At 39.1% G+C, this 20,240-nt stretch overlaps 1 protein-coding gene across 1 annotated transcript in view; it reads right to left on the bottom strand.

The window, feature by feature from the left end:
* Positions 1 to 20,240, bottom strand: part of TMPRSS7 (transmembrane serine protease 7) — a 33,959-nt gene that overhangs the window by 340 nt on the left and 13,379 nt on the right. Inside the window, exons 5-18 of the mRNA XM_072350959.1 lie at positions 20,068 to 20,135; positions 18,866 to 19,059; positions 18,410 to 18,448; positions 13,826 to 14,054; positions 12,897 to 13,027; positions 11,652 to 11,764; positions 9,604 to 9,710; positions 7,050 to 7,186; positions 6,318 to 6,425; positions 5,602 to 5,712; positions 4,394 to 4,510; positions 3,262 to 3,439; positions 2,810 to 3,078; positions 1,679 to 1,815 (exon numbers count right to left, since the gene is read on the bottom strand). Coding sequence (XP_072207060.1) covers positions 1,679 to 1,815; positions 2,810 to 3,078; positions 3,262 to 3,439; positions 4,394 to 4,510; positions 5,602 to 5,712; positions 6,318 to 6,425; positions 7,050 to 7,186; positions 9,604 to 9,710; positions 11,652 to 11,764; positions 12,897 to 13,027; positions 13,826 to 14,054; positions 18,410 to 18,448; positions 18,866 to 19,059; positions 20,068 to 20,135 — 1,938 coding nt within the window. The remainder of the gene's footprint in view (positions 1 to 1,678; positions 1,816 to 2,809; positions 3,079 to 3,261; positions 3,440 to 4,393; positions 4,511 to 5,601; positions 5,713 to 6,317; positions 6,426 to 7,049; positions 7,187 to 9,603; positions 9,711 to 11,651; positions 11,765 to 12,896; positions 13,028 to 13,825; positions 14,055 to 18,409; positions 18,449 to 18,865; positions 19,060 to 20,067; positions 20,136 to 20,240) is intronic.

Genomic DNA, 20,240 nt, shown 5'->3' with positions numbered 1-20,240 from the left:
TTCACAGAAGAGAGAGCTGGCTGGCACTCTTCAAAGGTATTAGGATACTACTTTTTATGATCTATATTTCCAATTCACAATTAACTTCACAGTCACAAGCTTAAAGCTAAACCCCAAATCTGTTAGTGAACATGTATGTCCATTTAGAGGTTTCACACCTCAGGACACTAAATACAAAGCCTTTCATTTTCTAAATAAAACTGTGATTATTGTGTTTAATGTGCAATATCACTTCTTTCAAATTAAAAGCAAATAAAACAGATTAAATATATCAATACTTCTTTTTTCTTAACAACAAAAAAAGGCCCAGAAAAAAGAACTGACAACAAAACCCACAACTAATTACTGTCCTATAGTAGGCATAAGTGAGTAGACTAGAGGTACACAATGCCTAAAAATATGAACAGCAGCTCAAGCAAAAGATGTGCCACAGTTTGGGGAGAATCTCTTGAATCCACTTTATACTTTCCTGAAAAACTCTGCTGTACACATAACTTCTCTGAAATAGCTACTAGCTAATTGAGCTTTACCAAATCGTTGGATGTAAAAGAGGATTTCCAAAAGCAAAACCTGAGTTGGTAAGATATTAATGTTTGCAAAGGGATGCTTTCTTTCCATGCAGATTTTATGTTAGAATCAGTGAACTCTTTTGCTTTAACTTTTAAAAGACCATAGGACATTCAGGTTGGAAGGCAAACCAGTAAAGCTACCTGCTACCCAAAGCACGATCATCTTGAATTGTCTCACAAAATTATTGTATATTTAACTTTGAAGATCCATCTTTCATCCTTGACTATTAACATTTTGAGTTTAGAGAAACAAACATTAAACCTTCTCTTTAATTACTGGGACAACAAGAAACTGGAGCAGCAGTAATTTTCATGAAACACAAACCCTGCAATTCTATCAGCTCTAAAAACTGCCCAACACACTGAGGCATCATTTTCCCTTGTAGAAATACAGCCCCAGGACTTCTGAATTATGCCTTCCACTGATTCTGTCTTGAGTGGGCAGAAGAGTGAAGAAACAAGTTCTCCAGTTAATGAAATGAGGTTTGATGTCAGTGGTCTCACAACCTGCTAACAAACAGATAGTACGTGATATTCTGCAAAAAATCCTCAGACACTGCTTGCCATGAGAGCCACTGTGGTCTGTCATACATCTATATAGGGAAATCTAGAACATCTTGAAGATACTAAATCACCATCATAAAAACCAGCAACTTTACCCAGTATAACAAATGAAAATTCAGAACTCCGCTTATTTTACAGCACTGCCAGAAATATCACGCATTTGAAAGTTTATATCTAGATGTCTGCATCTCATCTGACAACCCTGTAGTCATACATCAAAAAAAAAAAAAAAAAAAAAAAAAAAAAAATTAAGGTAAGTTCTCAGTTTCTTCTACAGCTGAGAGACCCTCTTATCAGAAACAGTCTACCTTCACCACAATACTGTGAGCAAATTCTCTGGATCTAGGCTTGCAACTGAAACGTCACGATCCTATTCACATCCACAAAGCAGCAAATCTCTGAGAATACCCAAACTGCAGACTGGTTGATAGCTCTTTTACATAGCTGTGTTTCAGAAAAAAAAGGCAACTTGCCAGCCTGTTCTTATGCCTCACCATGCAACAATGAGACAAAATAAACTGTGTGAGTTGTGTTGAAGTACATACTTTGCACCCATCTCTTCTTCCAGACATTAATCCTGCACAAAACATTCTAGCTGTGATAATTCCATATGTGGAATGACACAATGTTTGGTCAATAATTTCCACCTCTGCTTTCTGAAGAACTGCAGCACCTTCATCATCTGGAAAACAAATTGTAAGGAAGATGATTCATAAGAGCTTAACATATTAATCATCTATTGAAAGCAAAGCCAGGAAGTCCAGAAAACAACCACACATATGTTTGAACTCCAGGCTATTCCAGACTCCAAATAGCCAACTATCAAAGTAAGGAAAGCTGCTTCTAAATATCATCTATATAATGTGATCTTGGTCTTTCAACAACACCAAATACAATGGCCTAATCACTAAGGTTGACCAAAAAGCCTTTGGTAATATCTTTTGTAAAATGCCTCAAGATTTCCTGCTTTGTTCCTTCTTTTACTTTGGAAAGAAAATAGGACTTTGTAAAGGTATCTGGACTACAATAAGAAAGATTTGCAATTAGAGTTGTCACCACCATGGAGCTTAATCAATGGTACACACAGCCAGTGTACCATCCCCAAATCCTTTCCCTTGGCTCTTCTTTCTGATACTGGATGGCCACAAAGAGGGACAAAGGATACCAGCATTTTTGTCAAGGTAGAAGCAGCCTGAGACAAGGTGGTGAGAGGACCAGACCTTCCCCTGACAAGGAGCAGCTCACTGTTATGTAGGGCATCCACTTTGTCAGTGGTGCATCCATTTCATCACACCACACCCCAAGGATGAGCTGGTGCCTCACAGGTAGGTCAACACCTCAGGACTGTTCAGCCTGCAGAGGCTGAAGGCAGGAAGCCTTAGTTTAATTCTCCTGCAGCAGGCAGCAAAAAGTCAATTTAAGAAGGTTAATGCACCTCCAAGAGTAACAAAGCAGAAAACATGATGCTTTATGACTTAGAGAAAGTGCAACTTCCTTTAAGTTTTAGCTAGCAGGAGCACACAGGTATTCCAGATCCACAGGAGTGGTAGCCAATTTTCCTGAGCAAATGAAGGTATGTATGTACCAGAACCTACTTCCAGAGGGGAGCAAACTAAAAACATTAGAATTTTAGAAGCAGAAGCACACAGACCTGCAGCTGATGGTATTAAACTTACCTACTTCCTGCTTTTGGCCCCAACCTGTTATCCAGCACTTGTCACCACTGCGGACTTTGTGCGAGAAAGGAGGCACACAGATTGGCTGAATGACATGGCTCATTGTATCGGGCCATGGCTTGCTCAGCTGCAGCAATGCAATGTCGTAGTCATAGTTTCTGCTGTTGTAGTACTCGTGGACGATGATCCTTCTCACTGCAGATACAAACTTTGCACGGCCTTGTATTCTCATCCCCAAGTGAGCACGCCATGCTCTGGGGTCAGCCAGCCTGGTTGGAAACAGTAACACATGCCAAATTTTCAATAACATGCTTCAAAATGCACAGCCTATCCCAGCAGTGGGACAGGAGAAGGAGTGCACACCATCCTTCAGTCCAGTTCAAACTGGAAGCTAAAGGTGTTTCAGGACACTAGCAATATCTGGGACAGAGTTAGGAGGAAAGACTGCTTACTTGCTCCCTTGAAAGCAGTGAGCTGCAGATACAAGCCATTCTTTTGATATCACTGATGCCCCACAGTACGCAGCTCCCACAAAATGCAGGCTGACCTGCCAGGGCCATTCGGCTTCCTTAGTGTTTGTACCGCCCACAATCCGAGAGATGAGATTGCCACTCTTGCTGCTGCCACAACCTGCAAGGGGTGTTTCAGGTTATTGTCTCCATCCCATGTGCTTTCCTTTAATGAGAGTGCTTCCTGCATAGGGTATGAAATAATCACAGAACTGCAAGAGTTGGAAGAGACTTCAGGAGATCATCAACTCCAGCTCCTTTGCTAAAGCAGGTACTCTACAAAACATTTAAAGTAACATTATTGGAAGTTCATTTCCTTATCCTGCTTTAATCAGAAAACTCCTTTATTCAATACTCTGCTCCTAAAATGAGAGGTGGCACCATGAAAAAGGTATTAGCATGGGTAAGGTAAGTTTCTTTTCTAGCTCTGCCACACAAGTTGGCTCCAGTCTTTCTTGTGTTATGAATATCAGAGGATCCACTGACTTAACAAGCAGCACAATTAATATGCTGAAACAGACACCCCTTCATCTATTTCTCCTACTATTAATCCTGACCTGAAAGGAGTACTTCTGGTGGGAATTAAGTTCAGTAGCACCTACAAACTTACTGCCAGCAAAAAGAGTGGAAATGGTGTGTTTACAATAATAGCTATATATGTGTAGTGTGGTCATTTAATACCTCAGAAACCAAGTGGTCCAACAACATGCACTGCACCTGTGTCACTCCTGCAGTCTCAGTACACTCCAAATCCAACAGGAACACTTGACTCTGCTGCAGCAGTAAGAATACCATTTACCAGCTGGCCAAGTTCATTCTGCAGTTACCCCAGCTTCTCTGCTCCTTAACCTAGCTGTAATAAGCATAACAGCTGAAACTTCCAATAGCTATAAACTGCACCTCCCACAAACACTGCAATCAGACCTGACGTAAACTGATAGCTGACCGCTATCCCACTATCACCAAGTAAAACATCACTGCATGCTGCATGAGTAATATGTACTCTAAAACAGGAAGAAATAAAGGGTTTTAAAATGGAAAATGTTCAAAGTACAAAAAAACAGGAAAGACTTACTGCAACTGCTTTCATCACTTCCATCAGTACAATCCACAGTCCCATCACATTTTGCATTTTGTTTCTTAATGCATATGTTATTCCTGCACTTAAATGTGTGGTTGGTGCAAGGAATACCTGAAATAGTTGTGTGGAAAAAGAAAGATGAATACTGGAACAGCTTTACATGTAAACACACATCTGCACAGACAAAATTAATGCATGAAGAGATATGCAGACAGGAGAGAACACAGCAAAAAGCACTTTGGCTAGGATAGCTTAATCCAATCCTTAAACTGAAGAAGTTATTCAAGTAAAGCTGCATTTGCACTGGTGCCTGTACTAAGCTGGAGGTGCCTTTGTACACAGACTCCTACTCACCTGTTCCCAGAAGACTGGTGAACATAAATATACTAGCAAAAATATGCCAATAGAGTTAAGCGCTAGGCAAAGAAAGAAAGGCCATCCAGTACTCTGGAGTGGAACTTCCTCTATATCTCAGTATTACATTTAAACAAACAAACAAACACTGCAGTGGATGCAATCTACTAATTGTGTCCAATAATACTGCATTTCCCAGTTTTTTTCCACGATGCCTCACAATAAGGGATGCTACTCCAAGGAATCTATTTTTCTTCTCAATAGACAGAAATATACTCTGACAGTTTACATGGATCGTCAAAGTTCAGCAGCTCATAAACATTACATCTCTTTTAAAATGTTACTTGCAGCTCTTGCTAGTGGGGCACCCTTTCACACGCCAATTTCTCCATTTATTCTGAGAAGTTAAAGAAATAGAAGACTTGTTTGCCAAACACACAGCTTCCATAGCATTTTAAAAGCATCGGCCCTATAACTCTGAAAACAGTTCCAAAGAAACAATCCTTTTTCTTGATATTTTACTTATGGTAAAACAAAGTCCAGGAAATAATTTGCCAAAGATTTTACTTTAAGGAGATAAAATCTGGGAATTAAATCCCTAGATCCATATCCCGTACTCACTGTAGTTAATTCTCATGTCTCGTTTCACTGAAACAGATGTTCACGAGTTCACAAGAATTCCACAACAATTTAGATCAATAGCTACTTGTTTACAAGCATAACAGAAAATTGAAAAGAATTATAAAGCCTGTGTTAGATTTGCCTTTTAACTTTGAACGTAGTATTCAAATCAGGATGGAATGAATAATAGAAGAGTATTAAAAAAACAACCAGGAGAGAAGCCTTACTGTCAGTGCAGTTCTGCTCATCTTCTCCATTCTCACAATCACTTACTCCATTGCAGACAAGCAAATTATCCCGTATCACAAAGCTGGAGTTACAGTTCCACTCAGGGACAACTTTAAAATACAAATCAAGTCAGTTACAGAAGCATCATCTTAGTGCTAACACTATGCTCCTGACCAGGTCCAGGTATCACTGTCATAGCTTCACTGCACTCTACCAGGATTATTTTAAGTGCCACATTTCACATGGAGAAAACAACAAGCAGAAGACATCAGTAAGCAGCACTAGTTCTCACAGTGCCCCAAGTGGAATGGCTTGTGCTCTTTCAACCATAGACATTTATTATCACTCTCATCTACTGTGTCCAACACAATTTGCCATTCCCATATGAAAATAAAATAATTACTCTTGAAATAGAACAGAACTTCACGTTTACCAGCAGTTATCAGTGGAGAAAAACCTAAAATACAATCTCTCACAACCATTTTTCCATATTATTTCTTTTCCTCTTGCTTATCAATAACATACCTTCTTCATTACTAGTTTTTTCATTAAATTCTCAAGAGACCAAATGACAGCCTGAACCTGGACAAAGTTGGAAACATCTTTCTTTCTTTCTCCTAAAAGAAGTTTCAGCTTTTTTTTTGTCTGCCCCATAAGACCAGAGAATATGTTCAGTGGGTTTTGTAGTCCAGATCTCTGATAAGTGAATACAAACCACAGAAGAGTTCATCGCTTTCATCGAAGCAGTTGTTTACCCCATCACAGCGCTGCATCTGCTGGATGCATAAGCCAGTAGAACACTTGAAATATCCGGGTGGACATGCTGGAGGTTAAAAAAAGAAACAAAACAAAACAGAAAAAGACTGCAAAAATTTCTACTTGCACACTAATTAGAACAAGCAGTTGGTTATTCAGCATATTGTGTTCATTACCTAGCACTCTTTGTAGTAACAGGAAGACTGCAAACAGAACTTTGGCGATGAAAACAAGAAAAGCAGACTTCAACTGACTGACATTCATCATCCAATGAATCAAAGTGGATGATCTCACATTATGTCAGGTTTTATTAAATAGAAAGGAAATAGCAAGCAGAGCTACTGGTGTGGGTAGAATGAAATGCGAGGCTTCAGGAGTTTGCCAGGCTTACTGCATATGCATGCTCTGGCCATGCAGAAGGCTTTATGGACTATACAGAAGAAAATACACTGTATGTACACAGGAAACCAAAGAATGCTTCACACACTCACAAACCTTAGCCACATAGCCTTGACAAGCTAGAAAAGACTCTTGGTTTGCTGGTTACTTAGCTTAGTAAGATTAGCATTGAGAAGTTAATATCAACACAGTTACCAGCATAAACATAATTAAGTCTGACCGAACATGATAAGTTCTATTTTATAGGGCTAAAATGCAAAGATGGGTTGGAAGAGATAAAAACTGGCCTTACGCTGGCTGATGTTATAGCTGCCATATTCCACCAGAAGGGGCTTCTCTGACACCTTTGAACTGCACTGAAGCTCAATGTTAACAGCAGAGCTTGCAATGTGGAAGACTGTTTGGTGATCAACATAGAAACCACAGTACCTAAAAGGGATCAATAGATTTCTAGAGCCACCTTCACAACAAAACTGCCTCACATACAATTTAAACACCACTGAAATTCAACAATACATATTTTTAAAAGGAAAATATTGTATAGTTGCAATTACTATGTGAATGGATAGCCAGAGGTTTTATAAGGAAGAGACTTGCCAGTGCTGAGGCTTTCAGTCAAGATGGGTGCTCACCAATGTTGAGGCTTGCCACAAAAACTCCACAAAGGAGTAATCTCCAGAAAGAGATGCTACCTTAGTGGTGGTCAGCCCTTAAACGGGATCTAGGAGAGGTGGAATCGAGCTCCCCCCTTCCAGAAGCACAGCTGAATTACCCTCTCCTGTGCTCCCGCAGCTGACCCATCACTTGCCTCAGATGGTTATTCAGAGGTTCAGGCTGTGATTAATAGTTTCCCTTACAATGTTGCTGGATGAAAATTTGAAAACTGGATGCAATCTTACATGTGGTAAAACTGACCATTAACTACTTAGGCTGTGCTACAAGTAGAGCTAAGCTCCTTTTCCTCTGTCTGAACAACAACAAAACACACCAAATACAACACTTAGAAGAAAACTAAGTGGCTCTAGGTCTCCTGTCAACAAAAGTACTTATTAGTCTAAATAGATAGAAAAACAAAAGCATCTGTAATAATTCTTAGCACATTTAGCATATACATTTTCTTGACAGCAGTGAAAAGTCACATACTACATCTAAAGTGCACTTGAACGCAAAATGAGTTATTTTATTCTTAAATAGACTAATACAGTATTATCCAGAGGTAATTTTTTTCCACTGTTTATGTTTGCAACACCAAAGGGATAGCTGAGAATGGAGGAAAACTATTGCATTTCTTCATAGCAGCACTTCATGCCAATGAATGCAGGCAATCTCTCTGTCAATGGGAATTTCAGCTAAAGCACTTTGTTAGCTACAACTCCTGGAACTAGGCAAAGCAACGTATTTTGTATACCCTCTGGAAGAACGACAAGGACTGAATGTAGCCATGCAGTTTTTGTCTCCAGTTACATGAAGCCAGATCTAGAGGTCAGAAGAAACTTTGTCCACACCATTCAAGGCCAGGCTGGAGATGGCTTTGGGCAGCCTGGTCTAGTGGCTGGTGACCCTGCCTGTAGCAGGGGGGTTAAAACTAGATGATCATTATGGTCCTTTTCAACCCAGCCCATTCTATGATTCTATTATCTTCATAATTCCATTCTTTATTTATATTTACATTTTAAGCTGCCGTTTCAGGAAGCTGAAGAGTTGGTGTTCCATTTTTTGTTTGCTCACAAAAAGAATGGGAGCATGCACTGTTTTGTAGTTCTTCAAAACTAACCCCCGAATACATTTCTGAGGGTCATACTGTGACATTTGATTCTGTGGAATGTTTAATGAATAGGCTTATTTGAAAGTGGGTCTTTCATAGAGAAAACTCTTGTAATATGAACTCATCATCAGATTTTGCCTTTATTTAATCCACCTCTCAGCAATCTCTAAAACTTCAGTTTCTTCCGCTTATGTCACAAAGAAGACCAAGAAAAACCTACAAACACACCGCATTGTCTGCTTTTACCAGCTTTTTTCATGCCTGTGTGATTTGGCCACCAATTCCCATTAAGATACAGTGTCAGTAGCTTCAGGCAAACTGAATCGTCTCTATAGAAGTATAACGTGGTATCAAAGAATAAGGAAACGTTTCTTCCTCTACTTGTAGTTTTAGTAATGAGTTCAGAAATTCACTTTCAATTCTGATCTTACCGCTGTTTCCATTTGAACATATATATTTTTTAATTAGAATTCAACATGCTAAATCTAGCCTTGCCTCATCATTCATTGACCTAAATGTGATTTTTAAAATTGCAGAAGAAATAGGTACGAAATAGCAATATTTATGTAAATAAAAAGCATTTAAAAATGGCATACCCTGGCAGCCCACCTCTGCAGTTTCTCTTTCAAAAGCCAGTGACTGGAACATGGGAGGAGTTTGTTTCCAATAAGCTCATTGTAGTACCTTTCACGATAAGCCAGCTAAGTTTGGCGTCCTCATGAGCAATCATGGAGTTTAGTTACACTTAAAAAGCTTTCCACACACTTTATTCAGTCACCCTAGACTTACGTCAGGGTCTACTGGACATCTATCTTCAGCTGCACTTCTCATTTCTTTCTTCCCAGTGAAAACCAAGGGCTTTTATTTTCAGCTTCCTGGAGCTTTTCGTTTGATTCTTTAATTTTTTTAACACACTAGTTATGAAAGTTCACTTACATCATCAACCATAGTGAATAAAGAATCGTAAGGGACACTAGTGAAGTGTTGCTGTCTTTGTGTAAACTCTCAAAGTGAACCACAGTAGTGATAACAAGGTTTCTTTTGGTAGCATTTGTTTAATAATGCATGTAGAAGTACTTACATGTGCTCATTAATTTTCCACCATCCTCGCTCACAGCCTTTAATATTCTTCTCACTGATGGTATAATTATGAAACTTCAGAGCTATACCGAGGTTCTTCTGTGGAGTCTGTTGTGAGTAAGAAGGTCAGTGCAAGCCAGCTTCCTTTTCCTTTGGTGAACATAGTTCATGATAGCCTTTCGACTGATCTCAGCAATTACGGTGCTTGGCAATGCCAGGCTCTGTGAGCTGTGCTGACTTCCCTGACTCAACAGCCAGCACCTGAGACACCTGACGGCTATTAGTCCCCAGTCAAAGCAAAGGCTGGCAAAGGGCCACTCACAGCTGTAGGCTTTCTTCCCCTCTAGCCAACAGCCCTTTCATCTTCAAAAAGCCACTGTCCATAGATAGAAGGCAGCTTTTGTGTCACGATCAAAGCATTCAAATACATCCAAATTTACTTGTGCAGGGACAGACAGCCACAATGGATTGTTAGCAAAGACACTGCACATGTGCCACCTTTGAAATGCTAGTAATTTCGACGATAACATGGTAGCCTTTTCTAGCAGCTGTTCAGCCAAGGACTTGCTAATATGGAAAATATTTTAAGCCTGGCAGTATCAGAGGAGCTAATTGTAACTTCCTTTGTTAAAAGAACTTTTTAAGAAACACTGCTGCCTCTTGCAAAAGCAAGGGCTGAGTCACAGCAAGAATCAAGAAATGATTTTTTTTTTCTCCTTTCTTATAGAAAATGCATGATGTGGAAAATTCCAACATTAAACTACAGGGAAATTAAACTATTTTGGAAAGAAAAAAAAACACAGACAACTCCCAAGACTTATGCTGGCGAACTTTAGAAGTTCAGGCTGAGGTTTAGCAAAAAGATCATCCTAATTTTCTAGAGGAGGAAAACGAAGCAGATCTTTGCTAGCTGGACATCATTCAAACTGGTAAAATTCCACATGGGTAACTAGCAGCTGAAGTAGGAAGATGGGCAGAGTAGAACACTTTTTATCCATTGTCCTGTTCTTTGCAGAAAGAAAAACTGTGATTCCAAACAGGTACCAGAAAATTTCCCCAAAATATCAATCTTGCAGTCTGTTTTATTTTCACAATTTGGACATCTAATCCTTCTACAAAAGAGGATGTACCAATACATTTTATCCTTGAGAAACACCACCCCTTACTGAGAAGGAGGACAATGCTTTAAAGAAAGAAAAAGTCATGAAAGCCATCCAGAAATGCAAAAAGAGATAATCCAGAATACAAGTTTATGCATTTGAAGGTCAACGAAGAAGACTGATTAAAATCAACTGTGATTTTTGAAAGTTGAACTACCAAAAACAACTAATGTTTGCCATAATCAATCTCAGGGTGATTGTAATACATTAACATGACTTGACTGTGAAGGGCAAAGCATAAACCAAGGATCACCTCATAGCAGAAAATCTACCTTTCGGATTTCTAATGTCATCAGAAAATGTGTAATAAAATTATCTTAAACAAAGTAAACTTCAAATGATTTGTGTTCAGGAAAGTGCTGAAAAGATTAAGTAGAAGGATACTAAGAAAAAGTAATCTGTGGGATTGCATTGTTTGGACAGACCATCTTAGAAGAGAACAATTCAATTTATTATGCATAACAAAAATAGACTAAGAGAAGTTATCAGAGAAGCAGCAGTACTAGTGAGGTTAGAGGGAAAAGGTTCCTTTTTGTGCCCTCCATTGTTCCTCCAATTTGATAAGTTTGAAAGAGGAGGAGAAGCCTACATTCTCTGCAGTGAAGCAGTTCCACAAGCTGAATGTCAAAATTTATTTCTTCTCAGCTCTTTACCTTTGTAATAAATAGGACAACTATATAAACACTAAGAAATGTGCTTTCTACATTAAGAATACAAGCACTGAAAACGAAACAAAAAGCGAGCACAGACAGCTATTCAGCTGTGCCATTTCTATAAACTGACGCAACTATGAGGATGAAGAGTACCCTCTACTCAATTGTTTCTGCTATATTTCCAGGCATTGTGTGCTCAAAACAAGTAACAGAGCTTAGAAAGAAATCTGTGTTACCTGAAAGTTCCACGCACAAAGGCATTTTGGAGGGTAATAGCTTGGGTAATAAGGACTTGTGATTCTCCCTTCAAAGCCAATTTTCTCTTTTGTCACTATGGCTTTTCCACACCCTAGAGAAAAAAGGAAAAAAAGAAAAAGAGGAGGCAAAAGATGGTAAATCATCTACTTCCCACAAAGCTATTTAGTCAGCTACTCGTTCAAGTCTTACCAATATTTCACTGTAAAACTGGACAGCTTAGGAATTATGTTTACCTGGTTTCAGGTTGTCATAAATTAACCTTTCCAGTATTGCAGACAGGTAAGGGTTGTAAACTGTATGAATGCTTGCTGAGATTCTGCTTGATGAGAGGCACATGCAACAGAGGAAGCTCATACTGCCTGTTGGATACTCTAAGGCTGCCAGAAATGACTGCAAACTTTAGCTTTAGCTCAGAGGTTTAGGAATGACAAAATGTTTTTCCTTCTTTAAAGAGAGCCCTTTACTGGGATGGTGATTTCTATCTTAGCTAGGGAGGACCAGGAGAAAACACTGTGAAGCATTACCAGCCTCCTGGAAGGCAAAATGTATTTTTTATAACATATCAGTGCATTTAGACAATTTAAAAGCAAACAAAACCAAACAAGTAACAACATACCCTGAACATAAAGTTACTTAAAAAAGAAGTACATTATTAATTTTGCATCATGGTATTTCAGTGCTTAATCACTCTCACCACTGAAAGTAAACAGGACCTTTTTGAGCAGCTTAATTGCAGCTTCATTTCCTCTTTCGGATTGCGTTATACTTCTGTCTTTGTGCTACAAGGGTGAGGCTCCTTATGCTATTTATGACTGTGACCGATTTCTTCAAGCTTAAATCAATAAAAGGCAGAAGAGAGTCTCGATAAGCAAACACAACCGGTTCCTTTGTGTTATTGAGGAAGCAGAGACCAGCAATCAAATGCAGTCAGAGCTACTGAAGCTTTTCTTTCTCAAAGTAATTTTCAGTGCTGAGGTCCTTCCACCTTGAACATTATCACTGAGTCCCAAACCAGGAGAAAGGCCCGAGCACTGTCACATCTGGAATAACAACTCCACCTACTGGTACACTGCAGCTCTGACCTACTAAATTCAGTCTGTGCCGGTTCAGCTTTCTACACTCTTATTTTGCATAGACTGCTAATCTGAGCAGCTGATATCCATTTATGGCTTTTAGGTAGAAAGAATACAACAAATACATTTCCAAACACATAACAAACTCACTTTCTTGCGTAATGACCTCAAAATAGCCGTGGAATCCCTTCTGTTCCTTTATGTGTGCTGCCTTAAATATTACCAGCATGAGATTGTTTGTGGACACGAGTGACACCAAGGAATCAGCTGGTTCACAAGCTCTAAGGGGGGAAGAAAAGAGTGATTTGTATCAACAACACGTTGTTCCCAATATGTGTTTTCCCCTGCTGCAGTGCTTATGTACTTTGAAGCCTAGTTAAATAATAATAATAAATCCATGCATTTAAACTCAGAAGTGCCTCTAATTACAGCAGTGCAACATGTCCTTGAATGCCTTCAGGGATGGGGCATCCACAAACTCTCTGGGCAGGCTGTGCCAGTGCCTTATCACTCTTAGAGTAAAAAAGTTTCTTCCTAACATCTAACATAAATACTCTCTTTTAGTTTAAAGCCATTCCCTCTTGTCTTATCACTATCACACTGTGTAAAAACCTGGTCCCCCTCCTGCTTGTAAGCTCCCTTCAAATACCACAAGGCCCCATTGAGGTCTCTCTGGAGCCTTCTCCAAGCTAAACAAGCCCAATTTATGTGGAAGACAAGTTCTCTTACAGGAGGAAATTATGACATTTTCTTCCAGTTAACATCTGTTTCCCCACTGATAAAGAAAAAATTCCATCTATTAATGCATGAACTTATCATATTTCATTATGCATGTGAGGATGCACTCTATTTGAAAACATAAAGAAGAATCTGAAGAATATATAACAGTTTCATCAACTTTTCCACTTCTTTACAGGGATTAAAATAAATAAATAAAAAACATTTTTTATATTGTGTGCATAGAAATCAGAGTATTTAAACAAAACAAATAATAATTTTTGATTTATTGATTGATAATTTAATATGACAAATCTTCAGAAAAGCTTTTCAATGAATTCTCAGTGAGAACATATACTCACCGATATAGTATCTTATGTTTGATTGGCATCAAAGAGTCATAAATAGTTAGCGAGTCAGTGATGCAGTTATCTGCTTCAATCTGAAGGGATACTATTGAAAGACGAATAAGATGACCCACTAATGCCATCAGTTTAAGATAGCAGATTGTTCCCCCAGAGGTAGCATGGATATCCAGAGGAAAATGCTCATGTAGACGATCAGCATGCAGATCATACATACAGTTTGTTCCTGCGGAAACATCACATTTTCAACACTGGGAACCTGCTCAAAACCAACACTTAAACCCATGCAGAGTACAAACGCTTGAACTAAAGCAACATAAGAATGTTTGCATATCCAACAGGAAAACAAAGTCTATGCCACTCACTGTTCTTATTCTGCTTACAAGTCCATGATCAAGAAGTCAATTCATACAGCTAAAAAGCATGGCAAACAGTACTATAGCTGTAAGAGTACTGGTACAAAAGCTCTGCCATTTTTTGCAGCACATGTTCGCAGTTAACAAAGATCTGCGGACCCCAAAGGACAAATAACAAACAATTATTCCCTAGGAAATGTTCAGATTCACCTATTAATACAGGCTGGAAGTGGTTTTAGAAATTCTCCTGTTTAGCCTCCTGTGCAAAGTAGAGCCAAAATGAATTCAGACCAGCATTTTGTAATATCAAGTTCTGAAAACATTTGCAGCATTGGAAGTCACTGTTAGAAAATAAGTGCTGTAAAAAATAGACAATACAACTTTGCCTACACAACCTATTTTTATTAAAATAAAAATTCAACAAATCACCATAGAGTTACCCTACTTACATACAGTTCTCAAATGAAGCTGAACACAGTATGCCTTTCAAGTCAAATATATCAAGGTCTTTGTTTCATTTAAATACAGCAGTTTCCATTCAGCAAAATGTTTAGGGAAATTTTTTTTATTTATTTTTTTATTATTATCATTATTTTTATTTTTTGTTTTGCTTGGAATTCCTAGAATTCTTAATGTAGCACTTTGAAAGGTGAGAAGGAGCAAACAGGCAAATCAGGGAAAATAAAGCTCAGTAAACATTTGCATGAATCTCTACCTTCTAAGGAGACAAGTGTCTGAAATAGTTACAGTAGCAGAACTTCAAATAGAGCACAGTGAAAATTTGCCCTCACTCATCAACTCAGATGGAATGCTGGTGCCTCCATCACTAGTTGTTCAAGGCAGGAAGAGGCAGGCCTTGCCCAGCTTTCACTTCTAAATCCTAATCTTGAAACTAATGCAATAAACGCTTGCAAACATTTTGTCAGTCACATGCCACTTGAGTTCAGTTAAAGCTATAACTATTTTATGCTTTGGTTGAGCTATCACTTTTCCTTCTTTTATCTCTTTCCAGTAATTGTTGTGGGTTTTTGTTTTTGTTTTTAATAGTAGCTCTTCCTGCATATTTTCTCACCCCTAACACAGACAGTTTTAAATCAACAGAAATTCCTTGCAATTCTATTACTATCGTTATTGCTACAAAGTGAATTACAATGTGACTGGCTCACTGCTGGTAAAGAGCATGATACATAGAATTCAGAGCATGTCCTGGAGCTAGAAGTAATCATAGAGTCATTGAACCATAGAATGGCTTGGGTTGGAAGGGACCTTAAAGACCATTCACTTCCATCACCCCGCCATGGGTAAGGCTTCCACGCACTGGATCTGGTTGCCCAGAGCCACATCCTACTTGGCTTTGAATGCCTCCAAGGGTGGGGTAACCACAGCACCACTGTGCAGCCTGTGCGTCACTACCCTCTATATGAAAAATGTCCACTTAACATTTAAACTAGATCTCCCATTTTTAGTTTAAAAGCATTCTTCCTTGTTCTGCCACTATCTTCCCATGTAAAAAAGTTGATATTCCTCCTAAGCTCCCATCAAGCACTGGAAGGCCCCAGAGAGGTCTCCCCAGACCTTCTCCAGACTGAACAATCCCAGCTACCTGAACATTTCTTCATAGGAGAGATTCTCTTGCTCTTTGATCATCTTTGTGGCCCCCTTTGAGGCTCCTACTGCTTTATGCCTTTTTTGTGCTAAGAGTCCCAGACCTGGGACACAGTATTCCAACTAGGTTCTCAGAAGCATAGTACTGAGGGAAAAAATCCCCTTCCTCTTCCTGCTGGCCACCCCTCTTTTGATGCAGCCCAGGATACAGACGGCCTTTCAGGCTGCAGGCACACACTGTTGGCTTGCCTCAAGCTTCTCATCCACCAGGATGCCCAAGTCCTTCTTCACAGGGCTGCTTCAGTGAGTTCTTCTCTTGGACTTTACACATACTTGCTATTGCCTTGGCACACATGCAACACCTTGCACTTGGCCTTGTTGAACCCCATTAGGTTCATATAGGTCTACTTCTCAAGGTCCCTCTGGATGGCATCCCTTCCTTCTGTTGTATTAACAGTACTACTCAGGCTGAGGATGAACTTAATCCCACTTTCATCTCTTCACCATATTCTACAGACCTAAACAAACATAATCAAGGGAACCAAGCAAATTAAACTGCATCAATATATGATTTACTGAATTGCCATAGCAATTCATGCTGTTGTTCTGCAACTTCACTGATATGAGTGCGACTCATAGATAACAGTCAGCATCTGTGACTGACAGCACTGTAAATCTTTGAAGGATGCTTAGGACATGGCAGGTCACTCCTATCCCATTCTGTGAAAGACAACAGGTTAAACCTACAATAAACAGATAAATGGAATTTTAAAAACTATTCCTCTGCCCTGGAACACTGAACTGGAAAATGAAATTGCTATGCAAGCAAGCACCAAGATATTTGTTATGTAATTAAAATGTTACAATATGTTGTGAGCTTCTGAACTACTAAAAAGGATTTAAGTTTGCCACAGTTAGTTGCAGGACTGACTGTAATGCACTAACATGACTCAACCGTGAAGGGCAAAACAAACCAGAGATCACCAGATGCTACATGTCTCATAGCAGAAAATCTACTGCCAAACTTTTTTCTGGGATAACTGGATAACTAATGCCATCAAACAAGGTGCAATGAAACTATCTTAAACAAATGCAAATTTCCAGCTATTTGTGTTCTGGAAAGTATACGGAAGTAGTAAGAAAAAGGATACTAAGGAAAAAATAGTCTGTGGGATTGTGTTGTTTGGAAAGAACTTCTTAGAAGGCAACAATACAAATTAAGTAGGTCGCTCTGTAAGTAACATCACCCATTTATTTCCCTGGAAACTACAACAGATACAAAGGGTGCAATGACACTATTTGATACAGCAAATTCTCAGCTATGACACATTGTTTTTCGACACAGTCACCACCATTACCTGTGCATTTTTACCAGTGATGAACAAGAGCCTGCATGCTGAACTTGTACACATCTGCAGAGGTGACCCACTGTCACCAGATGTATCACCTACTTCCTCACTGTGCTCACATCCACTGTTTGGTCTCTGTAAACATTCAGGTAGCAATGATGAATGTCGGTGGGTGCCATTTTTTTCAAATGGAGGAATTCAATGACTGCACAGTGACAATAATGTATTGATGATCCTTGAGGTCCCTTCCAACCCAAGCCACTCTATGATTCTGTGACAGATTCCATTTTGTCAGACTGCCCCTCTGCTGCCATCTGTTACATGACAACAAAATGTAAGAGAACACTGACAAGAAGGTTCAACATCTATTGCCATGCCACCAATATCTGCCTCTGGCATCGTGGGCCAGTATAAGAAAGTAGGAAGCATTACTTTCAGAGCAGCCCTTGTACAAGTTAATCTCTCTAAAAAAAAAAAAAAAAAAAAAAAAAAAAAAACAAAACATAGATATGGAGAGGAATATAGATGTTGAAAGAATGTGATTTGACAACAAGAAGAATAAGCCTGTGTCAAGGACCAAGAGACACCAGCAAGCCCCTGTTTGACTGACAGTGCCTAAACCAAAGACTTAACAGGTAGTTCATCAAAGTTGGTTAGTATATTAATGCTTAGCCTAGCAGTGTTTTTTTTTCTAGGTATCTACTCCATGTGCTAATGAACAGAGCTGTGATGTACTTTTGAATTGTGCTTGTCTGCTTGTAAAGTCTCTGCATACCAGCAAAGTATCTCACAGGGAGGTTTAAAACACTAAATCAGACAGGAATATAAACAGCATCTCCCATTACCCTGGCTAAATTGAACTCCTTGGACTAACTTCCGCTGGGGAATTCATCTAAAAGAAAAATGCATCATTAAGCTTGGAGAAAAGGGAATATGAAGGATAAAAGATAGACAAAAACTTTGTTATCGTTCAGGCTAAAAGCCAATAAACAGATTTAAATTCAGTACTGCCCAGATTAGAACAGGTTTATATTCTTTTCAGCATAGAGTAAATGGAATACAACTGCTAAGTTTATTCCCCACCATGATACTGATACAAAGTCAAAATGAAGGCAGATAGTTTCTGTATTTGTCACATGCAAAACTCATAGAAATGCCAAGGCTGAATATGACCCTTTTAAATTAATACTGAGCAATAACTTTGAGTCTTAAGACATGAATTAGAACTCATTCTCTACCTCTGCCAGGAAGCTGCCAAAATGGTGAATTACCTGTTCCCGTTGTCGACCAGTAATCTGAGCGAAGACCTGCTGCACAGAAGAAAGGTCATGTGAGTCTTCTCATTTGCACAAAACCCAGAATTTCTAATCCTAGCACTAAGCACACAGAATGAAACAGCTGTCTCAATGAGGGAAACTGCCCGAGCCCACCCCATCTCTATAAATCCTGCGAGCTGCTTTGGAAATAGCAGTCATGTCTGCAGATGAAACCTCAGTGCCTGAGGAATGAAGGGACAGCATCTCAATTAAGCAGTCCAATTCAATTGAAGGCCAGAGGCATAGGTACCTAGGAAGTGATTTCCTCACCCTTGGTCTCTCCCCCCCCCCCCATTTAGAAGCACAGGATAGAGATGTTGGTATGTTTATAGAATCTGCAACTCCAAGGGGAAAAACTTATTTATTAAAAAAGTATTCCCTTCAAGGACAGGGTCATGTGCTGATACTAACCACTTAGTACGATGGAGTCCATGTCAACTGCAAGGCCCTGAAGCGTTCCCACTGAGGTCCTGTTAACAATGCTTGTCTGAATAGAATCCTTTAAAATGGCAGCCACACAGTCCTCACACAGTGCTTGGCCTTTTGCCTGCGGTACCACAAATACGATCCAGAAGTGAATAAGAAGGCCTCCGTTATTGTTGTTACTGAAATAAGAAGGTCCTACAGATTACTATCACGTTGAAAGTTTTCTGAAGACTCGACTCTTAGCACGAGCTTCTTTAGAGCAACATGGCTCATTTACAAATTGTCATGTTGATTTGAAACAATAAATGTATTTTCTTTCCTGAAGAAAGGAGCCCCAAAATACATGCTTTATGCCTAGCTGAGGATCTTCACTAGGATGATTTCCTGGCTTTCATGGTTTGCCAAAAACATCATAACTACTTGAGTTAGAGCCGGGTTACTTCCTAAAAATCATAACAGAAATGGCACAATTGCCATCTCCAGAAATGCAGAACTCTGCATCTCAGCGCATGTCTCCCTGTACTGAGTACTGTAGTGTGCAAGGTCCAATTTCTAGACTACTTAGGTAATACTTCAGATGCTGAATATGGTCAATCTTTGCTCATCAGATGAGAAGATGATTCCTTAAATCAAACATAAGGCAGAAACTCCTGTTCCAGAACTGCGCTTAGTTCATGAGGATTGAGATACTTAATCCTTTCACATCAATTGCACATTTAATACTGAAGTAAACATACTTGATCGCAGCACAGAGGTTTTTCCTTTTTCCCATGCAAAGATATCTGTCAGTACAAAATAATATCAGTAACATCTACAAAATACATGAAATTTTGTAAATAATATAGCATGTTATACATGTATAACAGCATGTTAGAGTGGCTAAACATCAGGGTATCAATGACCTATCAGACGAAGTATCACCATAATTCTTCAGGGACGTTATTTCTGTGCAACTTAAATTAACCTTATATTTCCATTTACCCTGAAGAAAACAAAGTGTTGAGATGATTTTAGTTTGCCCTTGCTTGCATGAAAGGAATTGGTGCAGGTTATACATGTATTTTGCTATCAGTATAAGTGATAACCAGAACAATTAATTCACAGCGACCAAAAACAGGCTTCTCTTGTGGGCTCATTATATCACATATTATCCTGCAAAAATATGAATGCATTAACCACAGTCTTACCTGACTTCTGTAACAGTGGACTGCTTATAAAATTTGGAGAAAGAGGAGGTAGTGTAAACCAAGTTCATCTGAAAGAGAAAGTATTAAGCTGGTGAAATATATAACATTTTCAAAAAAATCAGATGTTCTAGGCCTAGATTTTCCCAGGAATATCCTCTTTTTCACCAAGAATA

The sequence above is a fragment of the Excalfactoria chinensis genome, chromosome 1, assembly GCF_039878825.1.
Source record: "Excalfactoria chinensis isolate bCotChi1 chromosome 1, bCotChi1.hap2, whole genome shotgun sequence".
In the NCBI taxonomy this organism is placed as follows: Eukaryota; Metazoa; Chordata; class Aves; order Galliformes; family Phasianidae; genus Excalfactoria; species Excalfactoria chinensis.
This window is presented reverse-complemented; position numbering and strand designations above follow the sequence as displayed.